This window comes from Mustela nigripes, chromosome 8 (genome assembly GCF_022355385.1).
Source record: "Mustela nigripes isolate SB6536 chromosome 8, MUSNIG.SB6536, whole genome shotgun sequence".
Lineage (NCBI taxonomy): Eukaryota > Metazoa > Chordata > Mammalia > Carnivora > Mustelidae > Mustela > Mustela nigripes.
Genome location: NC_081564.1, coordinates 53,410,129 through 53,437,175, shown reverse-complemented (window position 1 = coordinate 53,437,175; position 27,047 = coordinate 53,410,129). Strand labels below are relative to the sequence as shown.

The 27,047-nt window shown below is 41.9% G+C and overlaps 1 protein-coding gene across 1 annotated transcript in view; it reads right to left on the bottom strand.

The window, feature by feature from the left end:
* Positions 1-1,125: 1,125 nt before the first annotated feature.
* Positions 1,126-27,047, bottom strand: part of ASXL3 (ASXL transcriptional regulator 3) — a 177,495-nt gene continuing 151,573 nt past the window's right edge. Inside the window, exons 9-12 of the mRNA XM_059410047.1 lie at positions 16,246-16,342; positions 14,056-14,161; positions 7,952-9,902; positions 1,126-5,154 (exon numbers count right to left, since the gene is read on the bottom strand). Of these exons, the coding sequence (XP_059266030.1) occupies positions 1,423-5,154; positions 7,952-9,902; positions 14,056-14,161; positions 16,246-16,342 (5,886 nt within the window). The 3' untranslated portion in view covers positions 1,126-1,422. The remainder of the gene's footprint in view (positions 5,155-7,951; positions 9,903-14,055; positions 14,162-16,245; positions 16,343-27,047) is intronic.

Here is a 27,047-nt window from a genome sequence, read left to right as displayed (position 1 = left end):
GGAACAGAGCCTGCTGAACTACAGCTTTCTCCGGCATGAGGGTGGCCAAAGTATGTGGAATGTACCTCAAGTCCTCAACACTCAGCCTCTACTGGATAAACACCAATAGTATCTATAAGATGCAGTATCCCATTTTCAAAAGCAGTTCTACTCCCCCAAATATGAGGAAGAATGTACTGAATTCACCTGAGGGGGGGAGGGGGACAAAACATGCAATACCTAGAATGATTTTTTAAAATAAGGGCTATTTCAGAGTCAAATATAATTAACTATATAGATTGCGAATCATGAGGGGAAAACCGCTCAGAAGTAGATCCACACATCAGCCTTCTGCAGTTCCTCTTATCTTCAACAATGCTTTCAAAGGGAGGGGCCCAACCTCTGCAGAGTCAGAAGCCAGAATGGACTGGAATCATCAACAAAGGGTACAATTACTCCCCCCCCCCAATTTTAATATCTAGTAGTTGTATTAGAGTAAACAGAATGGACCAATATTTACATTATCAACCCACTTCTATGTGTTTGCATACACAGCATTTTACTTGCTGACTTTTTAAATTTTAGGGCTTTTTTTTTTTTTCATACTTGCTCTTAAAAGCTACACATGATGTTCTGAAATCCCGTGGGCCTGTGGGCCTCTGGCCTTCTCTTGGTCGACTGACCTTACAGTATCAGGTATCAGGTGTCGAAGGGCTCGAACCAGATTACTGGCCTTGAGGCCCACACTGCAATTTCAGGTATAAGACACATTTCACTACAATGTGTGCACAATATCCAAGGCAGATGGAATATTCTGCCAGTCTCTGGAAAGAGTAAAAAGGGAGGGAAGAGAATGAGGACAGTGGAGTTCATTAATGGCATACCTCCTTTAATGTATCTTTTGTGATATGAGCAAATACAAGGAATCATACATTTAAATCAGATTCCCCTTTCCAAATATGATTTAATCACTGTGGTAAGGGTAGGTCCAGAAGAGTCAGCTGTGAAAACTCTTGTTGTCATGGTTAATCTACAGAAGAACGAATAACCAACCACCTTAAATCACTTTTACCATTCTTTCTACATCTGCGTTTCTGGTTAGCATTAAGTAATTAAAAATGTCCTTCTTCTATCTACACCTGGATAAAAGAAACAAAACGAAACAAAACGAATGGGGTAGTGACCTGTGTACACTTGGACAGAAATTTTCCAAAGCTGGGAATGGTAACTTAATATGCAAAAGACATGCCGCTGGGCCACTCGGTTGGGGTGCGATCTCCCCTTTCTGGGAAACGCAAGGAAAGAATCCCAGAGAGAAAAGATAATCTGTTCCAGAGTAAAATAAATTATCACGATATAAACCACTGAGTTACTCAATTTGTCGCTGCGGACGCCGTTTGGCTTTTCCGTGTTGAAAAGGGATACTGCATCTTTCCTCAGCTCTTACCGCACCACCAGGCAAGCTACACAGAGTTTGGAGGGACCTATGCAGTCATCGTGGCAGAAGGCCCCACAGCCTTTGCACACAATCATGGCTTTCAGCCGGCAAGAGCATTTCAGTTCCAATTCGTCCGCGTTGCTGCTGTCGGCAAAGTTCTGAACGGGCATCTGAGCGTTCTGACCAGGCAAGCCCGTGGCGGGACTGGAGCCACTTCCCAAAATCCCAATGGACTTTTCAATTGCAGATGCTGCCCTTTTGAAGCTCGTGCTCCCAAAGTGTATTGTTGGATAATTTCCACAGAGCTGCTGCTGTTGCTGCACCTGCATTTTCTGAGCAGCTAATTGGGTAAAAGGCTTTTGTGGCTCAGAAAGCAAATAGGAAGAGAAATCTGCATTTTTTAGCGCAAATGCTTTTAACTGTTCTTTCATTTCATTCTGGTCATAGGAAACTTGTTTCATGCCCAGTTCACAGCTGCTGCTTAAACCTTCCTCAAAAGAAAGAGGTTCCGATTTTATATTGCTACATATGCCCGTGGACTGTGGCCAACTAAGTCTCTTAGTGGTTTCCATGGTAACCGGTGGCTGCTTTTGATCGGATGGGACTTCTGTATTAGGAAGAGGTGGAGGTAGAGGAGGTGGTGGTGGCGGCGGGGGAGGTGGGGGCAGGGCCAAGGGCGGAGGGGGGGGAGGGGGAGGGGGAGGGGGCGGGGGCGGGGCGTGCACGAGGGCTTTGTTTGGCATTGCGTGTGCAGCCCCTCCCACGTCATCACCTTCTTTAAGGGGCATGTTGGGGGACAACATGTTGGCTAACCTTAGCTGGTGGGGTGCAGGAGAAAGGCCAACCTCTACCAGTCCCTTCTGTTCGAGATGCCTGTTGAAGGCAAACGCATTACAGCCCACTGGGGTCTTGGCGGAGGCCGGTAGCAGGGCTGCGCTCGGCATGGGGGCCCTGGCAGCCATCGGCATTTGGTAAAACTGCTGTCTGTGTGAGGTACCAGCATCAGGGTGGAAGCTGCCATTCTTGTCGACATGAAAGAGGTTCTGCTGGAAGCTACAGGAGGGGAGCAGCCGCTTCTGCTGTTTGACCTCGGGGCTGGGCACGATTCTGTTCTGCATGGGGTGCTTGTTCAGCCACTCCTGCTTGAAGGGCTGGCTGTGCCCTCCTAGCGGAGTCAGGCCCGAGTTGATGACACAAGGCACCCCTTTCCCATCTGGCTCCACCAGCAATTTCCCTGGCTCGCACTTCACTTGCGTGTGCTCCCCCACCGTCCTGGCGACTCTCTTTTTGGGGTGGTTTTCTCGCTTCCTCATTTGTAGCGGCGCTAGGGTCCCCGCCAGGTAGCCCTTCCCGTCGGGGTTTGGAGAGCTGGACGGCATTTCAACGATGTTCCGCTCGGGGGCTGTCTTCCCCGCTGAGGTAGTTTGAAGAGGCAGAGGAAGCCTGTTGATTTCGAGCTTGGCTCCCAGTCGGGGCTGAGGCAACACTTTTTCCAAAGGCAGGTTGCCCTGGAGTAACTGGGTCACCAGTGGGTTGTTGGCCTCCACAGAGGACAGTCGGCAGCCGGAGCTGCCCGCGCCGGGAACCCTTTTCAGGGGGTCTGTGGCCAAGGAAATCGCCTCTTCCATGGGACCGGAGGTGGAAGCCTTCACGTTCTGCGTCTGCTGCCCACTCGGGGTGACCTCCGCGGCCGGAGGCGGCAGCTCGGGGCCGGGGAAGTCTTCAGTGTCCATCCTAAAGCCCTTGTCCACTTCATGAGGTTCGGACTTCACGGGGAGAGCGACACTGGTTATGAGATTCCTGGGGTGGAGCTCCGCCATGTGGGGGTAGCTGGCGTGTTCGGTTTTGATGGCCTTCGGACAGCTCTGCTCCAGATACTCTTTCTGCTTGCTGGAAGCGGGGTGACTCAGCAGGGGCTGTCCTGCGCCCCGCATCCCCTCGTCCTTCCAGCAAATCCGGCTGCCGGGGTTATACGGATGGCTACAGGCTGCGTCGGCTTCGCTTTTGAAAGCGGTCGGGCCCCGTGCCTGCTCGGCGAAGCTGTGGCTAGGAGCGGGCACCTCGTTCCGTTTGTCCGGACCCACGAGGGGTCCCTCTCGGAGACTTGGGCAGGCGGCCTGCATCGGGGTACACTCCTGCTTCGCTGCCGCGACACTGATGAAACTCGAGCCCTGGTCCACGCCTTCGCTGGCCACCGGCTCTGGCCGGCTGATGACGGACACCTGGGGGCATGCCACAGGCTGGACGGAGGCTTCTGTCCTCACGGACCGGCTCTGGAGGTCCAAGCTGGCTTCCGCACTTTCGATGGACACGGTCAGAGACAGAGTGGAGGTCAGCGTGGTGCTGTGGTCCACGATGACTTTACACGGGATCGATCTGTTTATGGCTGCTGGTGCGAAGCCCCCCGCGGGTGGCTGAGGTTTCCCAGAATTGTCTGCCCTGTTTCGGGGCCCTGGATGTTTGTCCGAGCTTTCAGCACTCAACTTGGGAGGCCCCTCGTACGAGTTGATGGTCAGCATGCTTCCGGTAAACATGGCGACAGGCGGCCGCGCGGCCAGAGCGTCTGTGGCCGCTGCGGACTCCCTGCAGCTGAGGGCGGCTCTCACAGTGGTACCCAGGGGTCCGGGGGCCTGCTCTTCACCCCCAGGCATGGCTATCTTCTCAGAAGGAAATCTGCTGTTCATCCCCGGCGGGGGAATCAAGACCGAGCTCGTGGAGAGATGGTTTGGCAAGTTATTTCCAATGGAGGGAGTTGGCACGGAGGTGTACTGACTGGAGACGAGGTTACCAGCGCTGCTGTTGGACAGTGGCAACTGCTTGTCGTCCATGGGGCTCGAGACACCGCAGCCCTCGGCTGGGACGGGGACAGGAGTGCTTTCGATACATTTTGGTATAATGGCTATGCACGGAGTGTCCGTTCCCTGGATGGTTTTCAACATGCTTATATTACAAGCAGAAATTGTGGTATTTGCACTGTCAACAGACATTAGAACAGAGGATTTGTCAACAGAACTCACAAAGGGATGTTCTTTAATTGCTCCCGACATAGCAGTGCTGCAGACAGACACAGGGACGGAATTTTTATTAAAAAGCATGGGCACACTGCTATTTTCAGAAGAGGTAGATGAAACAATTTTCTCAGATAAATGCGACACGGGTATATTTTCGTCGGAACTATGTGCAGATAAGTCCGTGGCAGTTTCTGGAAGTTTAGCTGGGTTAAGAGATGGCTGTAATACAGTGGTGGTCTCCCGGAGGTGCGCAGACTTGTTGCTAGGAGATCTGCAGTTTGGATTGACAATAATCACACCAGTCGACCCTTCAATTTTTGTTTCAGGGGTAGAAGAGACTTCTAAGCTTGGAGGCCCTTCCTTTGAGCCGAGTGGAGGCAACCGGGACTCTTTAGTGTTCTGGAAGAGGTGGGCTCGGGCTTGATGCTTTGCAAACAGCTTCGCCTTTGTCTGCTCTTTGATATGTGCCAGGGTTCTCGCCTTTCCACCCTCTCCTGGGCTCCCCATGGCTCCCGAGACGATGCTCGCCGCGGCGGCTACAGCAGCTGCCGCAGCTGCCTCTCGCTGGGCCCTCGCTTGCTGGGCTCTGGCCTTGATGTCTGCGAGGGTCCTGGCTCCTGTGTTCCTCCCACCGCCAACCGATGTGCTGGGGGATGCACGAGACTCTGGTTTGGAGACTGGCTGGCTCTTGATAATGAAAGGTGGCCCAATTTTGGAAAGCTGGATCTATAAGAAGGGGAGAATGGAAAGAGAAAGCGCTTGGTACATGATCACAGAGGACGCACGCAGGTGGAACGTGACAACGCAAGAGATAAGATGGGTGATGTCCTCTCATAATGTGGAATGAACGACACCTAAATCCCCAAATAGGTCTTTCGGGTATAAAGCGACAATCAATGTGGCACGAATGTGAAATTAAAATTTTTAATCTGTTTTTCATCCACAGGAACATCAACCGGTGACTTCATTTGGTATGGAAATGAAACATCTTCTTAATGCCTCATATAAATGGAAACAAAATCCATGCTTCTTAAAATGAGGTTAGCTAAAAAAGACTTCGAGATAGTTAGCTTTTAAATTATCTTCCTTCCTGGCAGGGAAAACTGGGACCTTCATTCTATACGAGTTTATCTCTTCATTTGCCACAAAGAAAAAAGCCCTAGCCAATAAGTCAGAAGACTAGAATTCTCATCCTGCCTTTACTCAAAGAAATTCTGCAATCATGGGCAAATCATGGTGTACTTTGCTTTCTCCAGGGACCTCCAAGAGCCAGAGACTCTGTGGTTTTTCTGTACTCCCACACAACCCGGCACGCTGGCTCATACCTGTATAATCAGCACACAATAAGAGTTTGTAAACTCACTTGTAAAATGAGATGAGTTATTTCTGGTCTATTTCCTTCAGAGGGTTGTTATAAAGATGAAATGAAACTACGTTTGTGAGAGTGCTCTGCTTTCCAAAGGGATTTGGTATCATTATCTTTTCACGAAAGCAAGGGCAATGCTGGTTTTCTGCTTCTAAAAGCAACAACAGGTTGGGCAGTTTCTTCGGATATCGGTAATCTACAATTTGCTGAATTTCATAAACAGCCCGACCCACAGCATCTACCTAACTCATGCTAATTAAGAGACTCACAGTCATTCCCAAATTCATGAGGCATAAGACTCAACCACCATCTTATAGCAATGCTCTAGGCACTAGAAACATGAGTCATAGATTAGAGAGTCATAGATTTTTAGGGTCACAGATTTGGAGAGTTGCAAGGAACCTAGTTAAAGCCCCTCAATTTACAGTAGAAAAAACTGAGCCTGTGGAGGGAAAGTAGGCTGCCCTGGGATCTTATAACAAGGGTGTGACATAATGGTTCCCCATTCAGGGCTCCTGACAAGTACTATACTTCCTTTGTTTTCCTCCCTCTAGTAAAAGCTTTTCCTAGAAAACATATCTCCCTTCTTAACATATGTATATTTATACTATAAACGCTTGACACATACTACAGGATCGTATCAATCTGGAATTATGCTTTGAAACTTCGGTAGATGAAATGATCTTTCTGAGCTATATCATTTCTCCTTTTCCAACCTGTGATGTTTCTCTTCTAAACCAAAGGCTTCAAAGAAAAAAATGAATTTAGAAAGGCGATTCCAGTTTTCCTTTTAAATATTTTCTTTACTTAAAAAAAAAAAAAAAACAACTAAAAACATTTAAAAAATTAAACCTAGCTATACTTAAGCAAGAGCTCAAGGCCAAATAAACACCAAATCTATTTATGTTATCCATCTACCGGGAAGAATATACTACGTTGAAAACAAGCTTTTGACAAGAAAAACAGACTGCTATGTTCAAAAATATTTCCTATGAAAAGCATACTTATATTTTTCTTTCCACTGCTTCAGAAATTAAAATGCATAGGGGGGCCTTTAATTGGTGCTTAATGTTCATCTTTTACATCTTTAGAATCTTATTTAATAGGGGTTACTTTATTAAGTAGAGTAACTGCAGCTACACTCTTAAAAGTCAGCCTTATGGATATCATGAGACACATACATAAAATAGATGTCAGAGCAGAGAAAAGTAAAGAGAAAGAGATTAAGAGAAACACAGCTTGAACACATTTATAATCCTAGACCAAACCTATGGCGGAATAATGCACTTTACCGTTGGGCAGTATAAGTGGACTAAGATGAAAGCACCAAATAAGTATAGATTATATTGGTTAGGATTTTTTTAATTAAACAAAGTATTTCTTTTGAATTAGCCTTAATTTTCAGTTTACTTAGGCAGAGCCAATTTATATAAAAGGTTTGTTTTCTGAGAGTTAAAACCTACCTGGGGTCAAAAGAGAATGTATAAATGGGAATGTTTCACTACAGGTTTTATTATCTGTGAAGTTAAGTGCCTCTTTACTATCTCAACAATTAAAAAAAAAAAAAGATTTGTATATCTGTATAGCTACAGAATTTCCCCTCAGAGTGTGCAAAGCAATTTTATTGATTTACTCAAGAAATATTTAATGAGGCTCATCCATAAGTCAGGTCCTTTCTGTTAGGAAATGGTGGTGGTGAATATTTGCTGGAAAATAAATGAACCGATATCCTGCACCTTCTCCTCCTTCATGCACACTTCTGACTTTTGACTCTTTCCCTAGTCCTACTGAACTTTGACTGGGGACTAAATTCTCTCTCAACTTTTCCCAAGTGCATGTATATCTGTCTTATACCTTGGAATTCCCAAAAGATCCTTCATCTCATGGCCTATAGGCCCCTCCAGGCCCTGTACTCCCTCCCCACTTCTTTTTCCTTAAATGCTGAATCTAAACATATAATGCATCTGAGATTATCTTGTGAGCTAAGCAATCCTTAAAAAGGATCATTTAATATTAGACTCGTGCTTAGAATATTAGATCATCAACTGCTACATAAAACCTGGAGGGAATAAAACCTTATTTAATTCTGAAAATTAAGCATCTAACTAGGAAAAGCCTATCTATGGAATTGTCTTTAATGCTGTTATTAGTCCATACCTTGAGAGGTGGAACTCTGGGTTCTTCTCTTGGAGGCTGTTCTTTCTCAGGTGGGCTGCTGGATGGTAAGTTCCGGGTTGACTGATCATCTTCTATCCGAGCTCTCTTCTCCTTACAAATTCCAAAGCTGTGCTGCTCTGCAGTTTTCCTCTTCGATAACTCAGATTCTCTACTTTCATTTCTTATCCCATCTGGTGACTTGGAGGGCTCTGACAACTTGGAAGAATGTGAGGTCTCCAACCGATTCTGTGAGCTCCCTTGCTTGTGTGTTTTGTTTCTAGAGCCTTCTGAAAATGAAACCTTATCCACTGATGAGACATACTGCTTGTCCTGTAATTTAGCTGATGGAAGCTCATTTCCCTTACTCTCTGTCTCTTCAGAAAAGACAGGTAACTCCAATGGTGAAGATGCCCCTTTCTTTTCTGTTCTTTGCAGGACATTATGATTTTTCACTTTTATCATTTCTATAGAAGGGGGTTCTGGAATTGAAGCAGGATATGCCTTCTCAGTTTCAACATGTGATTTACAAGGCTGCTGATTCAGAGTCTTAACATGCAAGTCTTCCGACGGAAATGCTTCAGGAACAATGGAGGAACCCATTTTGATGGGCTCAGGAGTATTTGACAGAGTCTTCTGTTGAGAGAGAAGGCTCTCCCCCAGTGGCTTGGCAGGGGCAGAGCCTTCATCTTTCTGTGGGGAGAGTGGTTCTTCAGATAGGGAAGGGGACTTTCTTTGCTGATGCACCATTCTTTCATTCATGGAAGAACTAGAAATTGGAGATGTTTCTGAAGGAAGTGGCAAACTAGATATAAAAGTGGTCTCAGATGTGAGAAGCATGGAAGACACTGAAGATGTTTCTGATGTCAAAGGTAGATCAGACATGGGTGAGGTTTCTGATGTTAAAGGTAAATTTGATACAGGGGATGCTTCAGAGGTTAAAGGTAAATTGGACATCAGAGATGCCTCTGATATTTCAGGTGAAGTGGATACTGGAGATATTTCTGACATCAAAGATGCATGAAGGTTTTCATCAGGGGGATTTCTCTGGTTATATTTGTCTGCATTTTCAGTGCTGGACACCTCAGAACAAAACGTTGTCTCAAGGGAGGCTGGAGTACATGATTCCTCTGAGGTGGACTGAGTTTCCCCTCCTGGGGATGTCAGGCTGGTACAGGCTCCCTCTGGGCTCTCGGAAGAGAAAGAAGTTTCTGAGATACAAGCATTTTCAGAAAGCTGTTCATCAGGATCACTCTGTAGCTCCATATCTACAGCAATCCCTTCGCTGGGAAACTGGTCTTCTAAAGAAGAGGACCCTGTTTTTATTTTTGAAAGACTGGTCTCTACTGCAGTTTCTGGCTCCTTATGTTCTGGGTCACTGACATGAGTCACAGAGGAAGTGGAAGGAACGAGAGAGTCACAGACTTCTAGCTGATCGATAACAACCGACATTTCTTCCTGGGGAGTTTCGGATTTCTCTTCCACCTTCACTTCGATATGAGGCAAAGTTTCTAAAACGTCATTCATCACAACACAGGACTCCGGGTTATCTTCAGGAGGTGCTACATGAGGCTCTTCATGAGAGTTGGCTGGACTTTCAGACTCCTCAGAAAATTCAGTTATTGTCTTATGATTTTCATCCTGACATTCACAGATACTAGTCTCTACCTCTTCTGCAATTTCCTCCTGAATCACAGATTCTTCAGGGATCAAGATATCTTCTGAGTCTGATTCTGCCATTCCATCTTTACCTACATCTACCATAGGACAAGGTGTAGCACAGAAACCAGGCTCTGGAGAAGTTGGACTTTTCATGCTTTTTGGCTGTTGCTCTTCCAAGGGAGTCTGTGCAGAAAGACCTGGAAGGCCAGAGGCTCCACACGAACTACTTTCAGCTCCATCACTGTTTGGTCCAGAAGTGAGCTTTATTGATTCCTCTCTTGACATGCCCAACCTGAACAGAAATTGGAAATATTGAATTATTGTTCAACCACAAAACATGAAAGGTACTACTTGGAGATATATGTGTCTGTGCGTTTGTGTGTGTGTGCGTGTGTGTGTGCGTGCATGTGTTGTGTATTCAACAAAAGCAAATGCATCAAATTAATTTTACAATCACTAAGTAACATGCTTAATTTATATAAGCTAGTTTATGATGACTTAGTTCTTCTACTTTTTTTTATAATCATAACTAAATAAACTCTACTCTGGTTAAGAAAGATTCAGATTTTTATATTTATTTATTTATTTTTTAAATTTTGTTTTATTAACTTATCTGGTACAGATTTTTATTGTGTAAGCAAGGAAATATGAGCTTTGCCAAATGTTATGTAAAAGGAATTAAAAAATTACATCCTACAAAAGATTAGAATATATGGGCAGACAAAACAAAAGAATGGATAAGATCTAAAACTTTTTAGTCAAAAAGTAGCAATTTACCTTTATCATAGAAAATTGCCCAGTCTTCAGAGGATGCAGTATAAGCAAATAAGATCAATGGGATATGGGTATGCTGTAAAATCCTAAAACTGAAATGACTTCCAAAGATTAAATTCTCTTAAACCAATGTAAGAGGTTTATCACTAACCTTATTTTAGTCTGTAAGGGTAACTTAAGACAACACGGAAATTTCACTAAAGAATAACAAACATATTTGGGGTCAACAAAGTTGATTCTACTAGATTATATTTGTATAAGGTAAGATCTAAAAATTTTTTCATGTGATCTCTTCCTGTAAGGATATTCCATGAAAGATAACAAAGAGCATTAAGAAATAATGTAACCTAATATTCATGTCATAAGGAAAAGTTCATCAGAATTACAAAGATATTGGAAATCACTATTTCCTATCATACTAACTTACACCATCAGCATCCCATGGTAGAGAAATAAGCTGTTCTAAAAGAAGTTCGAGTATAGACAATTACAAAGAGAGAAATATTCTCAAACATATTTGAGTGAAGAAATACAGCTAAAAGTATCGATGCAGGAAAATACCTCAGTGAAATTTTCAACCTTTTACTTAAATTCTCCAAAATGAAAGGGAAATAACATTGAATACATTTTTGGGGGTGTATTCATTGCCTTCTTTGCTAACATTCAGAAGACTCTAAAAAGAAGCTAGGAAATACTGCCCTCATAATTAGCTTCTTTTCTTTCAACTCTCTAAGATGGGTTCAAACGAAACTCCAATTTATAACTATCCTACACTGAGAGGAGCAGAATTACAACATTACAGATAAAGCAGAATAATCAACTAGAAATATGGTCCCTTGGGGCTAGGCCAAGTAGAGATACTACTGATACTAGGTTAGGTGTAAAATATACAGTAATTATCCACTGGCAGCCAAATTTCTGCTGGTTGGTTAATAAGGATATAATAAATTTATTAATTCATATTAAATATTTTTAATATTAAGTATCACAAATGTATGGAATATACAAAATATATATATTATACATGTGTGTCTACATTATAATATATATATATATGTTTATATGGAGAACAGTACTGTATAAAATATGCCTATGTCAACATTTTATTATTTCCATGACAAAATAGATTTAAGATGGCATAAGGCAAAGAAGGTTGGCTTTCACAGCACACTGCATAACAACACAAAGGAAAACAGGTAAGTCCAGAAATCTATCATTCTGAGTTAGTGCACGTATGGGTGATCTCTAAGTGACTAAAGCAAATACAGAACAGTGCTATGTTACAAGCAGAGTAAGCCAATTAGAACCATAACAGAGAGCTCAAACACACAGCCTGAAGACTAGAGGAGACAAATCTTAACAATGGGGGAGTCTGGATTGCAACATTCTTGGGAAAAGTTAAGAGAGGTGAAATTTTCATGTCGACTGAAAATTATCTGGCGCTAGGAAAAACAATCTTTCACACACTGGGGTAGTTTAAATAATCGTGAAGTAACAAAATTAGAAGAACATTGGAATGTCCAAAATACGGCTATCATCCAATATGTAATTGAAGATGGAAAAAGAAACTCTATGGATAAACTGCAGCAAGGAAAGGGTCAAATAAAAGACATGTTTGTATTCAGAGCTCAGGGATGATGAGGGGGGGTCATGCTTACTCACAGTATTGTAGCAGTTACCCTCCAAGGCAGGGCCCCTTAACCTGTTATGCATGGGAGTCTGGAAGCCCTCAAATTTTATGTAAAAAAATTATGTAGGTGTGACCTTTTCTGAGAAGGAATTGTGGCCCTAGGATGCTGAGCAAATCACTTCACCACACTGTGTAAACCTGGATAAATGACTTAGTTTCACTGTCTCTCAGTTCCCTAATCCCCTTTTTAACGTAAAAGTGAAATAAGGGTGTCTCTCTTATAGCTGCATCCGGCTCCCTGCTTCTCCCTCTCCCATTCCCCCTGCTTGTATTCCCTTTCTGGCTGTGTCTCTCTTTGTCAAATACATAAACAGAATCTTTAAAAAAAAATAAAAAATTTTTAAAAATGGCCCAACAATCAAGAACTAAGGACTAATACATTGGAGGTAACTAGCTCAGTTTTGCCTTTGAAAGGGTGCTCCCAACACTCCCTTTGTCACACACAAGGTTGGGGGAAACCTCCAAGGTGGTCTGCAATGTCATTCTCCATGGTTCTTAATCCTGCTGGGCATCAGCCTTGACTTAAAGAGCATCTAAAAACACATACTTCTGGGCTCACCTCCTGGACATTCCCAATCAGTATGTCTGGCATGGATCCTGGAAATCTGTATCTATTTTTAAAAGCCCCAGTAAGGATTCTGATGCAGTGAGCCTTGAGTAATGCTGCTGGTGACAATATCTGAAGGCATATAAGGAGGTTGCTGCATTTTTAATTTTTGAGAAAACGCATTAATTATCTCCTGCTAGTTTTGCTTAAAGATGTATACACAACCACAATCCCAGGAAAAATTAAAAACAAGCCTTCCTACTTGAGGGTACTGCTATTTAGAACACTCCCCCAAATGCTAGCCTTCTCTGGGTAAGCAGGCTGTTAATCACGGGATCCCTTTTCAGGAAGAGCACCCTATGAAACTCCTGCCTGGGTGGCTCAGTGGGTTAAATCCTCTGCCTTCCACTCAGGTCATGATCCCAGGGTCCTGGGATCCAGCCCTGCATGGGCTCTCTGCTCAGCGGGGAGCCTGCTTCCACACACACCCCTGCCCCCCACCCCGCTCTCTGCCTGCCTCTCTGCCTACTTGTGATCTCTGTCTGTCCAACAAATAAATAAAATCTTAAAAGAAAAAAAAGAAGAAGAAGAAGAAGAAGAACTCTTATATGAGACTCCTGACACTGTTTTCCCTATTTACAAAGGGACATTCTATGAAGTTAAGTCAAATGGTACAGATATTGTTACCTGCAACCACCTCAGTGTCATTTACGCAAAACAACTTCCAGGCATTAATTACGTATGTGGGAGTTCCAGGAAAAATTACTTTGTGAGGAGGAACTAAAGTCACTGTCAATTGTTAGCTCCGAAATCCTTCCTTCTTCCTTAGGGATCTGAGTCTCTAATTCTGCTCAAGTACAATATGCCCCTTCTAAATGTAAGGCAAAGGTAAAACTACTTTCAATGTAATTTAGTTGCTTCCATGCTTATGTGTGGCTGGTGTTATCTTAAAAAGAAACACATATGAAGAGAAATAATGAATTAAAACCTGGTCATACTCAAGGCTCTCCCCCAAACAAGGACTAAACAAGATACGCACAGTCAACATTTTCAGAAAAATAGGAGAATTAAGGGTGTCTAAAACTACTTAGCTCTCAAGTATTCCTTAATGAATATACTTGGATTAAAACCAGGAGATTTTTACTAAAATCTAGTTAAGAAAGCCATAATTGACTTCTATAGGATTTCATGTGCTACTTTCAGTCCAAAATGAATTTTCATGGACAAGTTATAAACCCTTGAAAATGCATTTTTTAAAAATTTAAGTGCTGATATGCCACTATAATTTTACCTGCAATTTCTTACACTGAGGGACTATTGCCTTTTATCACTGGTTTATTAAGTTTTACAGCATATGACTGTGCTATGTGAAGCAGAGAATTACATTTTCATTTCCTTCTGAGAGAAATGAGAAAAAAATGCTCTAGTACTTACTTTTCTCCATAAAACCTTTCAAAGAATTTTTCTTTCCAAGGTTCTGTTTTCTTTTCCTTCTCAATTTCTTGCCTTATCCGCAACTGCATTTCTGGAGTAAACTCTCCTAGAAAGCAAATGCTTATATACTGAGTAAAAGTTATCATTATCTTTTACCGATTAATAAGGAAAATGTAATTAATTTGAGTAAACTTTTATGGATGTTGCAAAAGAAAAGGCTGAGTACTGACAATATTTCTTCAGCTTCTCTCTTTATGAACATCGCTCAAATAGTCATTTAGTCGTAGGTGAACTTTAAAGCCCTCAGCAAATAAAGTGTATGCTAGGGGCTGTGAATGAAGTAGCGTATATTCAGTGTCCCTAATGAAATCAGTCTGGCGGGAGAAAAGGCACACAATTGCCTATAATATAATGTTGAAAGCCCTGAAGAGGCCGTAAGAATAAAGGTAGTGAGGGCACAGAAGAAAAGGCACTTCATTCTGCCTGAATGGATTAGGGAAGACCACATACAGGAAATGGTACTTGAGTAAGCTTTTGAAGGATGACCAAGCTCTTATAAAGTAATTAACTCACAAGGCACAGAGATATGAATATGTATATTTATGTTCTTTTGAGTGGCCAATTGTGAGAATGTAGGAGTAGCATGAAATGAAATGGGAAAGGTAGGCTGAGGCCAATTAGCAAATTCATGGTTTAAAGAAAGTTCTACATTTTTTCTATAAGAGACAGAGGGAGGTCCTGACGGCATCCACTCGGGGAGGAATATGGCCTAACAAGTGGCTTAAAAACCAGGTGTAGACATGGGAGGACTCCAGCCAGGAGGCTGCTGAATGGCATAGATGAGAAACAGAGAGTACAGTCGAGCCAGCAGCTGTGGGAGTGTTGCAGGGCATTCAGAGTCAGAGCACAATCGACAGGTCGTGACCGGATCAGGAGATGGGAGAGGACAAGAGAGAGCAAGTTCCAAAGTGAGAACAGAGGTGACATTAATGGAGAGGGGCAGAAGGGACAGCAAGGTGAAGGGAAGGGAAGACAGTGAGGTTAATACTGACGTTATGGTTTTCAGGTGCTTGGTATCAGCTCTGGAGATCCAGCAGGCATTTGGAACAGAACACGAGGAGTTAGAACCAGATGTGGACGATCTGGCATAGGGGCTATACCAGGCGGTGAAAGAGGCTGCTTAGTGAATGTGCACAGCGACAAGAGGAAGTACCAGAGAGAGTGGTGGAGACATCCACCCTGTGTCATCAGATGGAAGAACAGAAGCTCCAGATGGAAACAGAGGAATGGCTATCAACAATGCGGCCGCAGGAAACAATTTGAAATATATTGTGAATGTCTAAGGTACATGATTTCAAATTGGATGGGTTAAAAAAGAAAAAAGAGATATTGCAGAAGGAACATAAAACGTAAGGACCAAGAAGAGGAAACTGGGCTTTGCTATTAGAAAGTCATTAACAGGGGCACCTGGTTGGCTCCTTTAAGTGTCTGCCCTCGGCTCATGTCATGATCCCAGGATCCTGGAATTAAGCCCCACATCAGCATCCCTGCTCAGCAGGAAGCCTATTTCTACCTCTCCCACTCCCCCTGCTTGTGTTCCCTCTCTCATTCTCTCTGTCAAACAAATAAATAATCTTAAAAAAAATAAATAAAGAAAGAAAGCCATTAATACTCTCCAGGAGGCATTATTTTAGTTGTGTATAGTGGGGTCACACCCAACCATAACAATTTGAGCGGGTAAGAGAGTAAAAACGTAGTACCATTGGTTATTTTTAGTCTTTCAAGAAGCTTGGTGACTAAAGGAAAAATCAGGTGAAATGGTGACTTTAGGGGAAGAAAGTAAAGCCTAAAAAGAAAGTAAAGCCTAAAGAAAATTCTTTAGGCTCTAGGACATTAAGAAAATACATAATACTTCAAGCAAGTGATTAAAATTATGACTCCAAAGAAAATCTAGCTAATCAAAAATTTTTATTATGTTTTGGAGATCGTGCTTCCTTCAAAAATGTTGTATCTCAAAAATGCCAAGTATGACAAAGAATTAGTGAAGTCATTTGGAACAGAATGGGTTTTTTAGTAAATTAAAGTATACTTCAGGGGGAGAAAAAGACTCAGAAATCAGAGTAAGGTGCAAAGCTCAGTATACTGTGTGTACTCAGATATGCCAAAGAATAATGGAAAAAAGAAATTTACCTTCTGCCAGTCGCTGTTTCCATCCTTGAGCTGCATATGCAAAAAATTCATTATTTAGTGCTGAAGAACTGAGGCGTAAAATTCCATCGCTTCCCATCTAGGAAATAAGCCGACAAAAACAAGATCCATCAAGGAGAATTCAAAGCAAAAGTACACAGGAAAGAAGTGAACACAGGGTGTATGCGTGAGAGAGAAAGTGTGGGGTAGGAGAAAGGAAGAAAAGGAACCTACAGAACGGGAACCTCCTGGTAGGAAAAGCACACAGTGATGACTACAGTGACGAAAATACATCAATTTAAAGGAAATCGTTATTAGGCATTTCCATTATTGGTGGTGAGTAAAACAAACACATGGAATTTCATCAAAACAGTGTGATATCTTTACCATTTTACTATGCTGTAAAATGGTACCATGTTAAAAATCACCATGTTGACACCTTTTGACTAACTTTCAGAAATTAAATTTTCTAAGATTTGTGAAAGCTAAAGAAATCCAGTCTGATCACTTGGGTTCTTTCTCTGGCTGAGGTTTAGACAGGGAGAAGTTCTAAAGCATTAAAACAAATACCCCCACACTGTCATACATACCCCCTCATCTTCTAATTTGGATGCACACAAAAAACTAGCTAAATAGTAAGGTGCACAAGCCCGCAACCATAAGCTACCGACCTTTTGCCTGAAACATACTAACTTTTAAAAACTCACATGTAGAAGGGATTCAGATAAGCATCATCAAACCGGGTGCTTTTACCTTTCCAATTATTTACTGCACCTCCTATGTGCAAATAGTCTGCCTGCGGACACAGAAGATCAAAGAACTGGCCTCCTCCTCGACTGGCTGCTTATGGACTGAGGAGTGAAGATCAAATGGTGTCAAGCGGGGGGTGAATGGGAATTAAGAAGTGCAAAGTAATAAAAGCTGGGGGATGCTATCTAGGTGGACGCGAGCTGTTCGGAAGAACTGGATGCCAGAGGCAAAGGTGGGTCCTGCAAGATAGATCTGGACGGCATGGTTCTAGAGAAAAAGCATGTAGTGCCCCATAGAGCTCAGGAACTTTCCTGCGGAGGGGGATGGGTATCACAGGGTAGAGGTAGCCACCTGGCGTTCGATGGTGTGAGGTGCTTTAACCTGCTGGTTACAGGTGTGGCAAACTGTAGCTCCAGTTACATTTTCAAAGATTTCCTCTTAACTCCCATCTACACACTTCATGGGTCCTAATCTCTAATTGTTGCTGCTCCCTGAAAACATGCCCAGAGATTTCTCATCCCCAGGCTTCTGTGTGCTTGTGGTCTCTTCCACAGTCCATCTTCACCACCGAAATCCTCCTCCTCTTTTAAAATCTCACTCAGCGCCTTCATGAACGCGTCAGCGGAACCATCCTCCAGGAGCAAAGGAGAACGCTGAATCTAAAAGTCAGTATTATACCAACAACCCTACACTGAATTATGCTCGATCCGATTCAGGAGAGAGACGCTGTGAATAAACATGAGGTATGCTGAACGCTGCCATCATGACATCCAGAGGGAAGCCACAGACTTGACATTCTTAAGTTTTTTCATCTAAGAAGCTGCGGATAGCACACTAAAACATTCAGTGCACGTGGAAATTTTCAGGCAAGGCTTCGTTCATTTATCGGATCACTGTTTACTCACCCCGAGCTATTTCATCTTTATTCGAGACCCTTATTAAGCCACTCATATGAACCCATGTACCTGGTACGTGTATACAGTGGCATTAAAGAAAAAGCCCCTGTCCTTACATTGAATGTATTCTATGCACAGCAGAAGCTTCTGGTCCCTGTAGAACTCTTCCACCCGCACAACTATAACACAGTCCTATAACCATGCCAGGATCCTACCTCAGTGTCCTACCACAGCCCTAAGACTGGAGCCTTCCTATCTTCTGACTGGACAAGTCTAGGACTCTGTCCTCTGGAATGCAGTCCACGCAGTGAACCAATGGCTGTCATCTGGTCCTGCGTCTCCAACAGATTGTGCCTGAGACCCAAGGGGTGGAGTGAGTCAATCTTTATACTCTCTCTCCAGTAAACCACGGGCAGACTGTATACTTTCTGTGGCCAGAGCTCTAGGCCTTCTGAGAACAAAAGTCCATGTCCCTGGGGAAGAATCATTTCTACTCGGTCAGGGATTCTCAGCCTTGGCCCTACTGTCATTTTTTAAAATATTTTTTAAAGATTTTATTTATTTGTTTGACAGATCACAAGTGGGCAGAGAGGCAGGGAGAGAGAGAGGGGGAACCAGGCTCCCCGCTGAGCAGAGAGCCCAATGAGGAGCTGGATCCTAGGACCCTTAGACCATGACCTAAGTCAAAGGCAGAGTCCTTTATTTTTTTTTCTTTTTCTTCTTTTCCTTTTCCTTTTTTTTTTTTAGATTTTATTTATTTATTTGACAGAAAGAGGTCACAAGTAGGCAGAGAGGCAGGCAGAGAGAGAGGAGGAAGCAGGTTCCCTGCTGAGCAGAGAGCCTGATGTGGGGCTTGATCCCAGAACCCTGAGATCATGACCTGAGCTGAAGGCAGAGGCTTAATCTTCAGAGTCACCCAGGTGCCCCCAGAGAGTCCTTTATTGTGGCAGCTGTCCTGTATATTGTAGGTTGTTGAACAGTACCCCTGGCTTCTACTCACTAGATAGCCACAGCCACCCCTCTCCCAAATGGGACAATTGTAAATCACTTCAAATATTACCAAATGTCCCTTTGGGGCAAAATCATCCCCAGCTGACGATCATCACTCTTGGACATGGTAAGGGCTCCGGGCTTTGCCCGGTTCCCAGGTGTCTCTCACACCAGTGCATCAGTGGGCCGAGAGAGGGGGTGACTGGACCGGTGGGATAATCAGCCCTCATGGTCATGAGGAAAGAGAACTTCTGCTATAGGACAAAGGCAGAGAGGAGGATATAGGGAGCACTGGAGCTTTATCAGGACCTCTCTGGGTGCTTCTGTGTCTGGTGGTGACAGTGAACACAGATTACAGCAATGACAGCCAGAAAGAGCACAGGATTCAAAGGCTCCGACGCCTCAGGAATGATGGTTTGGGCCACTTCCACCAGGCAAACTAGCAGAATTCCTGGCTAAGTGTGAGGGTATTCAGAAATGGGAGAAAGAGAAGGGAAATGATGAACTTAAGACCAGCTTGAGACTAGCAGAGTCTGTAGCTACACTAACTCCCTCGTCATAAGTCTCATTTTTTGTTTTTGTTTTCTCATCAAAATATCATGACTGGCCACTCCTTAAAGACTTAATGACAGAGGGCACTTAACATGAAGCACTTTGAAAGAGATCTAAGCAAAGGCAATTAGGATGAAGAGAAGACAGTTCCCCTAAAAGTTATGCCTCTAAGAAGTCTGAAATTTTCTGCAAATGTTGACTCTGCATGTCTGTCTGTGGTTTGGGAGCCTTGAGATAAAGCAACTTCACTTAGGAAGACTAACAGGGAAGAGATATTCTTATTGTGTAGATTTTAAATAGGACTAGTAGGTGGAAGGGAGGTTCCCTGAAGAGGTAAAGAAATTTGTTTGCTATGAAGTACACTTATAGAAGGCAATGAATAGGTTGGGATTTTTCTATATTTGAGGACTTCATGGTGCCTTATAATCTTCCACAGTCCATGCAACACCTAACACGTTGCAGGTACTCAATAAATGCTTATTGCTTCCCTTGCTTTGTGTAATTGAAAGATTTAAAATTTAACGTCGGTAGTTGATATGCAGGATTTTCGTTTCCTGTATTCTCCCAGGCCAAGAGTGTGATTAGTTATTAATTGAAATTTCAGCATAATTTTAAGACACAAAGAAATACCAGATCCAGATTAGCTCTGTCAGAGTTTCGGGATTTCAGCGCATGAAAATGCAAGGCAGTGTGAAATAAACACATTCAAAAATGTGGAAGCTAGCCCTGAAGGAAAGTGTTTTTCTTTTAAAACAGAAAAAATAATATTAACTGCCAGACTTCCAGCCTGTATGAGACAGCACAATTAAACACTGGAGCTAAATTGGACTTAGGAAATACGTGCCAATAAAACTTTTAAAATACACTATTAATTTTATGGCCTTTAAGAAATACTGTCCAAAAGACATAACATTTTAATGAGCTGGAACAATAAACATTTCTGAAGGGTTTATTTATTTATTTATTGCTGAGCCATAAATTCTTGTTTTTCAGATTGCCCATGCTAGAAATGCTCATTCTAAAAACTTCCTTAACTCTCTTATAATGAAGTGTCTAACTAAACTATTGATAAGTTATGCTATCTTTTTAATTAGGAGGGAAAACCCCTGAACATTTTAGTTGTTACAGAGGAAAATAAATATGAGTAAAGGAAAATTCCTTCGTGCCAAGGTCCTTTCACAAAGGTTTAAACCCCTTATTGGTGAGTCTGTCCACTTGCCTTTGGTATTGGTTATAACGTCCATTTTGTGGGATGGATATCCATGGAATTCAAAAGGTTGAAATGCCAGTTCTGCTTGTACCCTATCCAGTTTCTGAAGGTCGATGAATTTTAATTCTGTACACAAATATATCTATGTTTAATAATAATCCTTTAAACCTCTAATATATTCTTTATCACTTTTTTTCTTATTTTAGGTTTCCTCTAAGTGATTCAGAACACATGACATGTGGGCTGCAAAGTGGAACAGTGAGAGATGTGTCGGAGAGTTTGAAAATAGCCCGACAATAAAGGGACACCTAGATATACTAAACAATGTGGATTTCATTCTACAGACAATGGGGAGCCATTCAGAGTGAAGCCACCCCACACTGAGCATATGCAGATAAGCAGGATGCTGGTTTAGGCAGGGTGGTCAGGATGGGCCTCTCTCTTGAATCCTCACTATTGATAAGGGATGTTCATTCATGGAGACACCAGACAGAGATATGAGGAAGGAGTCTTGAAACCATCTGGGAAAGAGTGTGCAAAGTGAAGGGATGCCAGTCCAGAGACAGACTCTTGGCGGAGGTTGGGGGAAGGTGCCACCAGGAGACCTGCGGACCTGGAGACACACTGGACAGGAGACGCACAGAAGCTGAGGGAAAAGAAACATGCTGGGCTGTAGATCCACTGTATAGCCTGCCCACCCTCCACCCCCCCTTGCAAAAAGGGAGCTGGAAAGCCTTTGGCAGATTCTGATCTGAGGAATGGGAAGTTCTGACATTTCAAAAGGATAGCTCTAATGGCTGTGTGTAAAAAAGACTTTAGAATAGTGCCATCTAACAGTAAGATAAGTGTCAGCCACATATGTGATTTCAATTTTTTAGGAGTCACTTTGAAACAGTAAAAAGAAACAATGTGAAATTCTAATAACACCATTTAATCCAACCTATCCCAAATGTTACTGTTTTAATATACAATCAATATAGAATATTAAGATATTTTTCATTGTTTTGTGTGTTAATTCTTCAATCTCTGGTGCAAATTTTTAAATATCTCATTCTGATCAATCCTGTTTCTTTTGCCCAGCAGCCACTGGTGGCTCACAGCTATTGGAAAGAAGAGTTACAAGGACACAAGCATGTCATTACAGGGATGATCCAGGAAGAAGGTGATAGTAGTTTGGACTATGGTGACAGTAGTAGAAATGGTGGGAAATGCTTGAGTTTCTTCTAAGGGCTGAACCAACAGAACTTGACATATTGGATGTGTGGTATGAGAGAAAGAGATCTGGCAAGGATGACACCAAAGACCTTTTTTTTGGCTTTGTCAACAACGATTATGAAATTTCTATTTTCTAAAATGAAGATGACAATGGAAAGAGGAGATTTGGTTTTAAACCAGTTAAGGTTGAGACGCAGGTAACAATTCCAAGCAGATGCCTCTGATAGATCATTCTGCATATAGCATATAGGGTGTCCCGGACATAAGCAAGATCAGTGACAGGGACTCCTGTCCAGAATCATCTGGGGAAGGCCAAAGTAAAAATGACAAAAAGTCTTACAATTATTTAGACAATGGAAGTAAAGAGAAGGGAGCTCTTCAAGAGAGATATAGGAACCAGACTGATGGGGCTGAGTGTTTGTGTCGTGGGTGGTGAATGAGACTAAGGCATAAATGATGAGCCTCAATCAAGTGTAGAGCTAGGATAATTTGGTCGTTGCCAGGAGCAGAAATCAGGACAGAAAAAGGGTACGAGGAGGAGCTATATTCTGGACAAAGAAGTGATGGGTTTTGTTTTGGATGTGCTGACATAAGGATATCTTAAAGACATCCACATAAAGATGTCTAATCAATAACCAAGACTTAGGACAAGAAGCTCAACAGCAAGGGAGGGATCCAAAACAGAAAAGAAGGAATTGTCAACAAAGAAAGTAGAGTTAAAAACGTGGATATGGGTAAGAATACAAAAGAAGAATTTACCAAAAAAAAAAGACGGCTTTAAAGCAGAGCCTTAGAAACACTAATTCAGAAGGAACAGGCAGCAAATGTTGATCCCTCTAGAAGACTGAGCTAAAGCTCTCTGACTGAGAGAAGAAAATCAGAGCGCGGAGCCTCAGAGATGCAAGGGAAGTAAGTGACCTGTGTTGTGTGTGTGCTGGTATCTACCAACCGTGTGGAATGATTTAAGTTAACAGTACGTGCAGTACACTATATAAGTTGTGGTGTCCAATTTAAAGAAAAAAAAAAGTCCATAGGGTCTTTACAGCAAAGACAAGCTAGGCAGGGGGAGACCAATCAGGAAAGGAATGCAACAGCCAAAGAGTAACGAGCAGATAAACCATTCACTGTCATCACTGAGCCTCTTAGACTCTGAGCACCCCATGCTCTTGTACCGTGTGCCCCAGTAAGAATTAAAGTCAGGGCACTCATTCTCTCTAACGGATAATTTTTCATTTTTTATCTCATTTAGTAGGATTCAGGTAGCTCAGGAGATTCCATAAATATGCTCAAGGTTTATCCATAATGGAAGATGTAATTCTTGAAGCACAAACTTAGGCATAAAAGTGAAAGAGGGCTCGAGAGAGGGAGGATCCAGTAGGGGAGACGGGACTGACAATACACTAAGGACAACTGGGCCACTAACTTTTGAATGCTATTTCCAAAACTGCATTAAGACAGTATTTCCCAAAGTGTAATTTGCAAAACAGGAATTTAAATAAGTAATTTTAATTTTAATGGGTACTCCACCTACAAGGAAACTGATTCTGCCATCCGATAAATACAGCGTGTATTTACTAAATATGGTTAAAATAGTTTTCTTTACTGTATTTTCTAAAAACCATAATTTATTTTTAATGCCCAAGAATATATCTATCATGCAGTATTTCTCCAATTTTTTAACCCTGTAATCCTCTTATAGAATAATTACCAATATTTCATGGAACAAGTATTCTCCAGAATATAAATTTGGGGAATGATGCATTAAAGGATGTAAATCAGTCAGAAGCAATGAAATTACCCTAAGCACAATGAAAGTGCACATGCCGGATACTAAATCCCTGGTGAACAAAGGAACAAAAAGTGCTCTCAGATATGGACATGGGATCATTTCCAGTACAACACAAGAATCAAACATTCAAAATAAATAAGTAAAATATAGTGAATATAAAACTAGGGAATATCATGCTAAGTGAAATAAGTCAAACAAATACTATATCTTTTCCCTCATATGTGGAATCTAAAAAACAAAACAAACAAGAACAACAAAAAAAATCAGAGTCTTAAATATAAACTGGCGGTGGCCGTAGAACAGGTTGGGAGGGGGATGGGTGAAATAGGGAAAAGGAAGTAAGAGGTACAAACCTCCAGCTATAAGATAAATCAGTCATGGAGATGAAATGCATAGCATAGGGAATGTGGTCAATAATATTATAATGACATTGTATGGTAACGACCCTTACTTATTGTGGTGAGCATTGAGCAATGTATAGAATTGTCGAATCACTATGTTAGAGACCTGAAATAGCACTGTACGTCAACCATACTTCAGTAATATAGCACCATTTGTCAACTGCACTTCAATAAGAAAAAAGATGAGCAGGTAAGCAACGATTTTTAAAAGTAGTGAAAACTTGTAAAGGGCGATGTAATATGCTTTAGTCTACAGGCCTAAACAACTTCAAGTTCAAAGCCCACTTTAGAAAACAACTATTTGCCTTAGCTCTTTTTTAAAAAAAAAATACATCAAAATATAAGCAAATGTAACAACATTTGTTTTGAAAAGTAAAGACTCTAATTTTAGCGGCCCCTGGGTGGCTCAGTCAGTTAAGCACCAACTCTTGATTCTGGCTCAGTTCAACATCTCAGGGTCATGAGACCGAGCCCCACTTTGGGCTCCATTGTCAGCGGGGAGTCTGCTTGAGATTCTCTGTCTCCTTCTCCCCCTGCCTCCCCCCACCCCTGCACTCAGTCTCTCTCTTGTGCTCTTTCTCTCTTTCCAAATAAATTTTAAAAATGAAAATAAATAAACAAAAAGTAGAGATTGCCATTTAAAATTGTAACTAAGACTATATGGAATTACATGGAAGTTAAAGAAACAAACATGTTATACCATGCTCATCCTCCTTCCACCTAAGTTTTAAAAAAAAAAATATGCATGGAATAAGCTAAAGTAAACCAAAGGGACATCTCAGAGAGAATATATTATCCCCCAATGGCAATAGTGAGATGGAATAGGAGGAGGCTTTTGTGTTATCACTGTTGTGATAGGGCTTTTATCACAAATTCCCTCTCCTGAACTGAGCTGGTGCCTTTTCCTTCTATTACTTGCTCCTTTGGGGATCACTGCTGAGCACTAGGGCGAAAAGCACAAGGTATAAAGTTCAGCATGGAAGGGTTTGGGATATGGAAGCTCCCCCATAATGTGGATGATGCCAAGTGTAATGCTTAACGAGAATGAAGTTCTTCAAGCAGAGGAATGAGCACAAGAAGTACATAGCAATAGTTAATTATTCAATGAGATTTGTGTGTGTGTAAATTACAAAGGGCTTTGAGACTAAAGAAGATTATAAGATGGCATAATGATAACTAGTCCTATGGGAACTGCTTACTGCTTTCTCATTTAAAAATGCATAGAAACATACGTGTGTATGAATCTATATATCTGTATCTATCTATGTGTATCCATGCATTTATGTGTATGTGTCTATACACACACATACACACACACACATACACCAAACACACAAGAAGTTTTCCCCTTCCTCTGGAAACAAATTTGTAAGCAATTCAACCACTTTAAGATCATGGTCTTCTTTAAAATGCAATCTCTTGTGCATTCTAAGAGAACTGCTCTCTCTCCCACCAGATGACCTGACCAAGCCCCCAAATCCACAGAGGAAATGTTCAGTCAGAGGTTAGGGAGGCCATTCTCTAGAGTAAGACATGTTGGCAAGCAATTTCTCAGGCCCCAAGCAATTAAGAGAATTTGGAAATTCTCTGGGATTGGGAAAAAGGAATTCCCCAGCAATAAGAGAAAAATAAAAACTTTCTCATAATTACTGCTATGAATTTCAGCATATACAATAAGAAAAACAACATTGTGGGGTGTGTATATTAGAAATATATGAAAAAAAATTTGATATTGATTCTTAAAAACTTTCAATTATTGAGTTTCAATTACCATACTTACATGAGATTTCTCTCAATCTTCTATACAATCTTATTAGCAACAATAAACATTTTCTAATGACATTATCCTATGTTTCTACACTCTGCCACCTTCTCCAAGAGTCATCCCACTTGCAGATTTTAAAGCAAGGAGTCTTTATTCTTATATGGTACTGGCACATATCAGACAGAAAGATCAATGGAACAGAGTGGAGAGCCCAGAAATGGACCTTCAACTCTACTTCAACTAATTTTCGACAAAGCAGGAAAATTATCCAATGGAAAAGGACATTCTCTTCAAAAAATTGTGCTGGAAAAATTTTACAGCCACATGCAGAAAAATGAAACTGGATCATTTTCTTATACCATACACAAAGATAAACTCAAAATGGATGAAAGACCTAAATATGAGATAGGACTCCATCTAAATCCTAGCAGAGGGGGGCACCTAGGTGGCTCAGTCAGTTAAGCAGCTCCCTTCGGCTGGGTCATGATCCCAGGGTTCTGGGATCAAGCTCTGCATCGGGATCCCTCCTCAGTAGAGAGCCTGCTTACCCCTCTCCTTCTCCCTGTCTCTCTGCCTACTTGTGCTCTTTATCTGTCAAATAAAATAAAAATAAAAATAAAAATAAAAATAAATCTTTAAAAATAATTCTAGCAGAGAAAACAGGCAGCAACCTCTTCAACCTTAGCCAGAGCAACTTCTTGCTAGATACGTCTCCAAAGGCAAGGGAAACAAAAGCAAAAATGAACTAATGAGACTTCATCAAAATCAAAAGCTTCTGCACAGCAAAGGAAACAGTCAACAAAACTAAAAGGCAACCTACAGAATGGGAGAAGATATTTACAAATGACATATCAGATAAAGGGCTAGTATCCAAAGTCTATAAAGGACTTATCCAACTCAACACCAAAAAACCAAATGATCCAGTCAAGAAATGGGCAGAAGACAGATATGAACATTTATCCAAAGAAGAAATCCAAATGACCAACAGACACATGAAAAAACTTGGCATCAGGGAAATACAAATCAAAACCACAATAAGATTCCACCTCACACCAGCCAGAATGGCTAAAATGAACTAGACAGGAAACAACAAGCGGTGATAAAGATGCGGAAAAAGGGGAACCCTCTTACACTGCTGGTGGGAACACAAACTGGTACAGCCATTCTGGAAAATAGTATGGAGGTTCCTCAAGATGATAAAAATAGAGCTAACCTACAACCCAGAAATTGCACTACT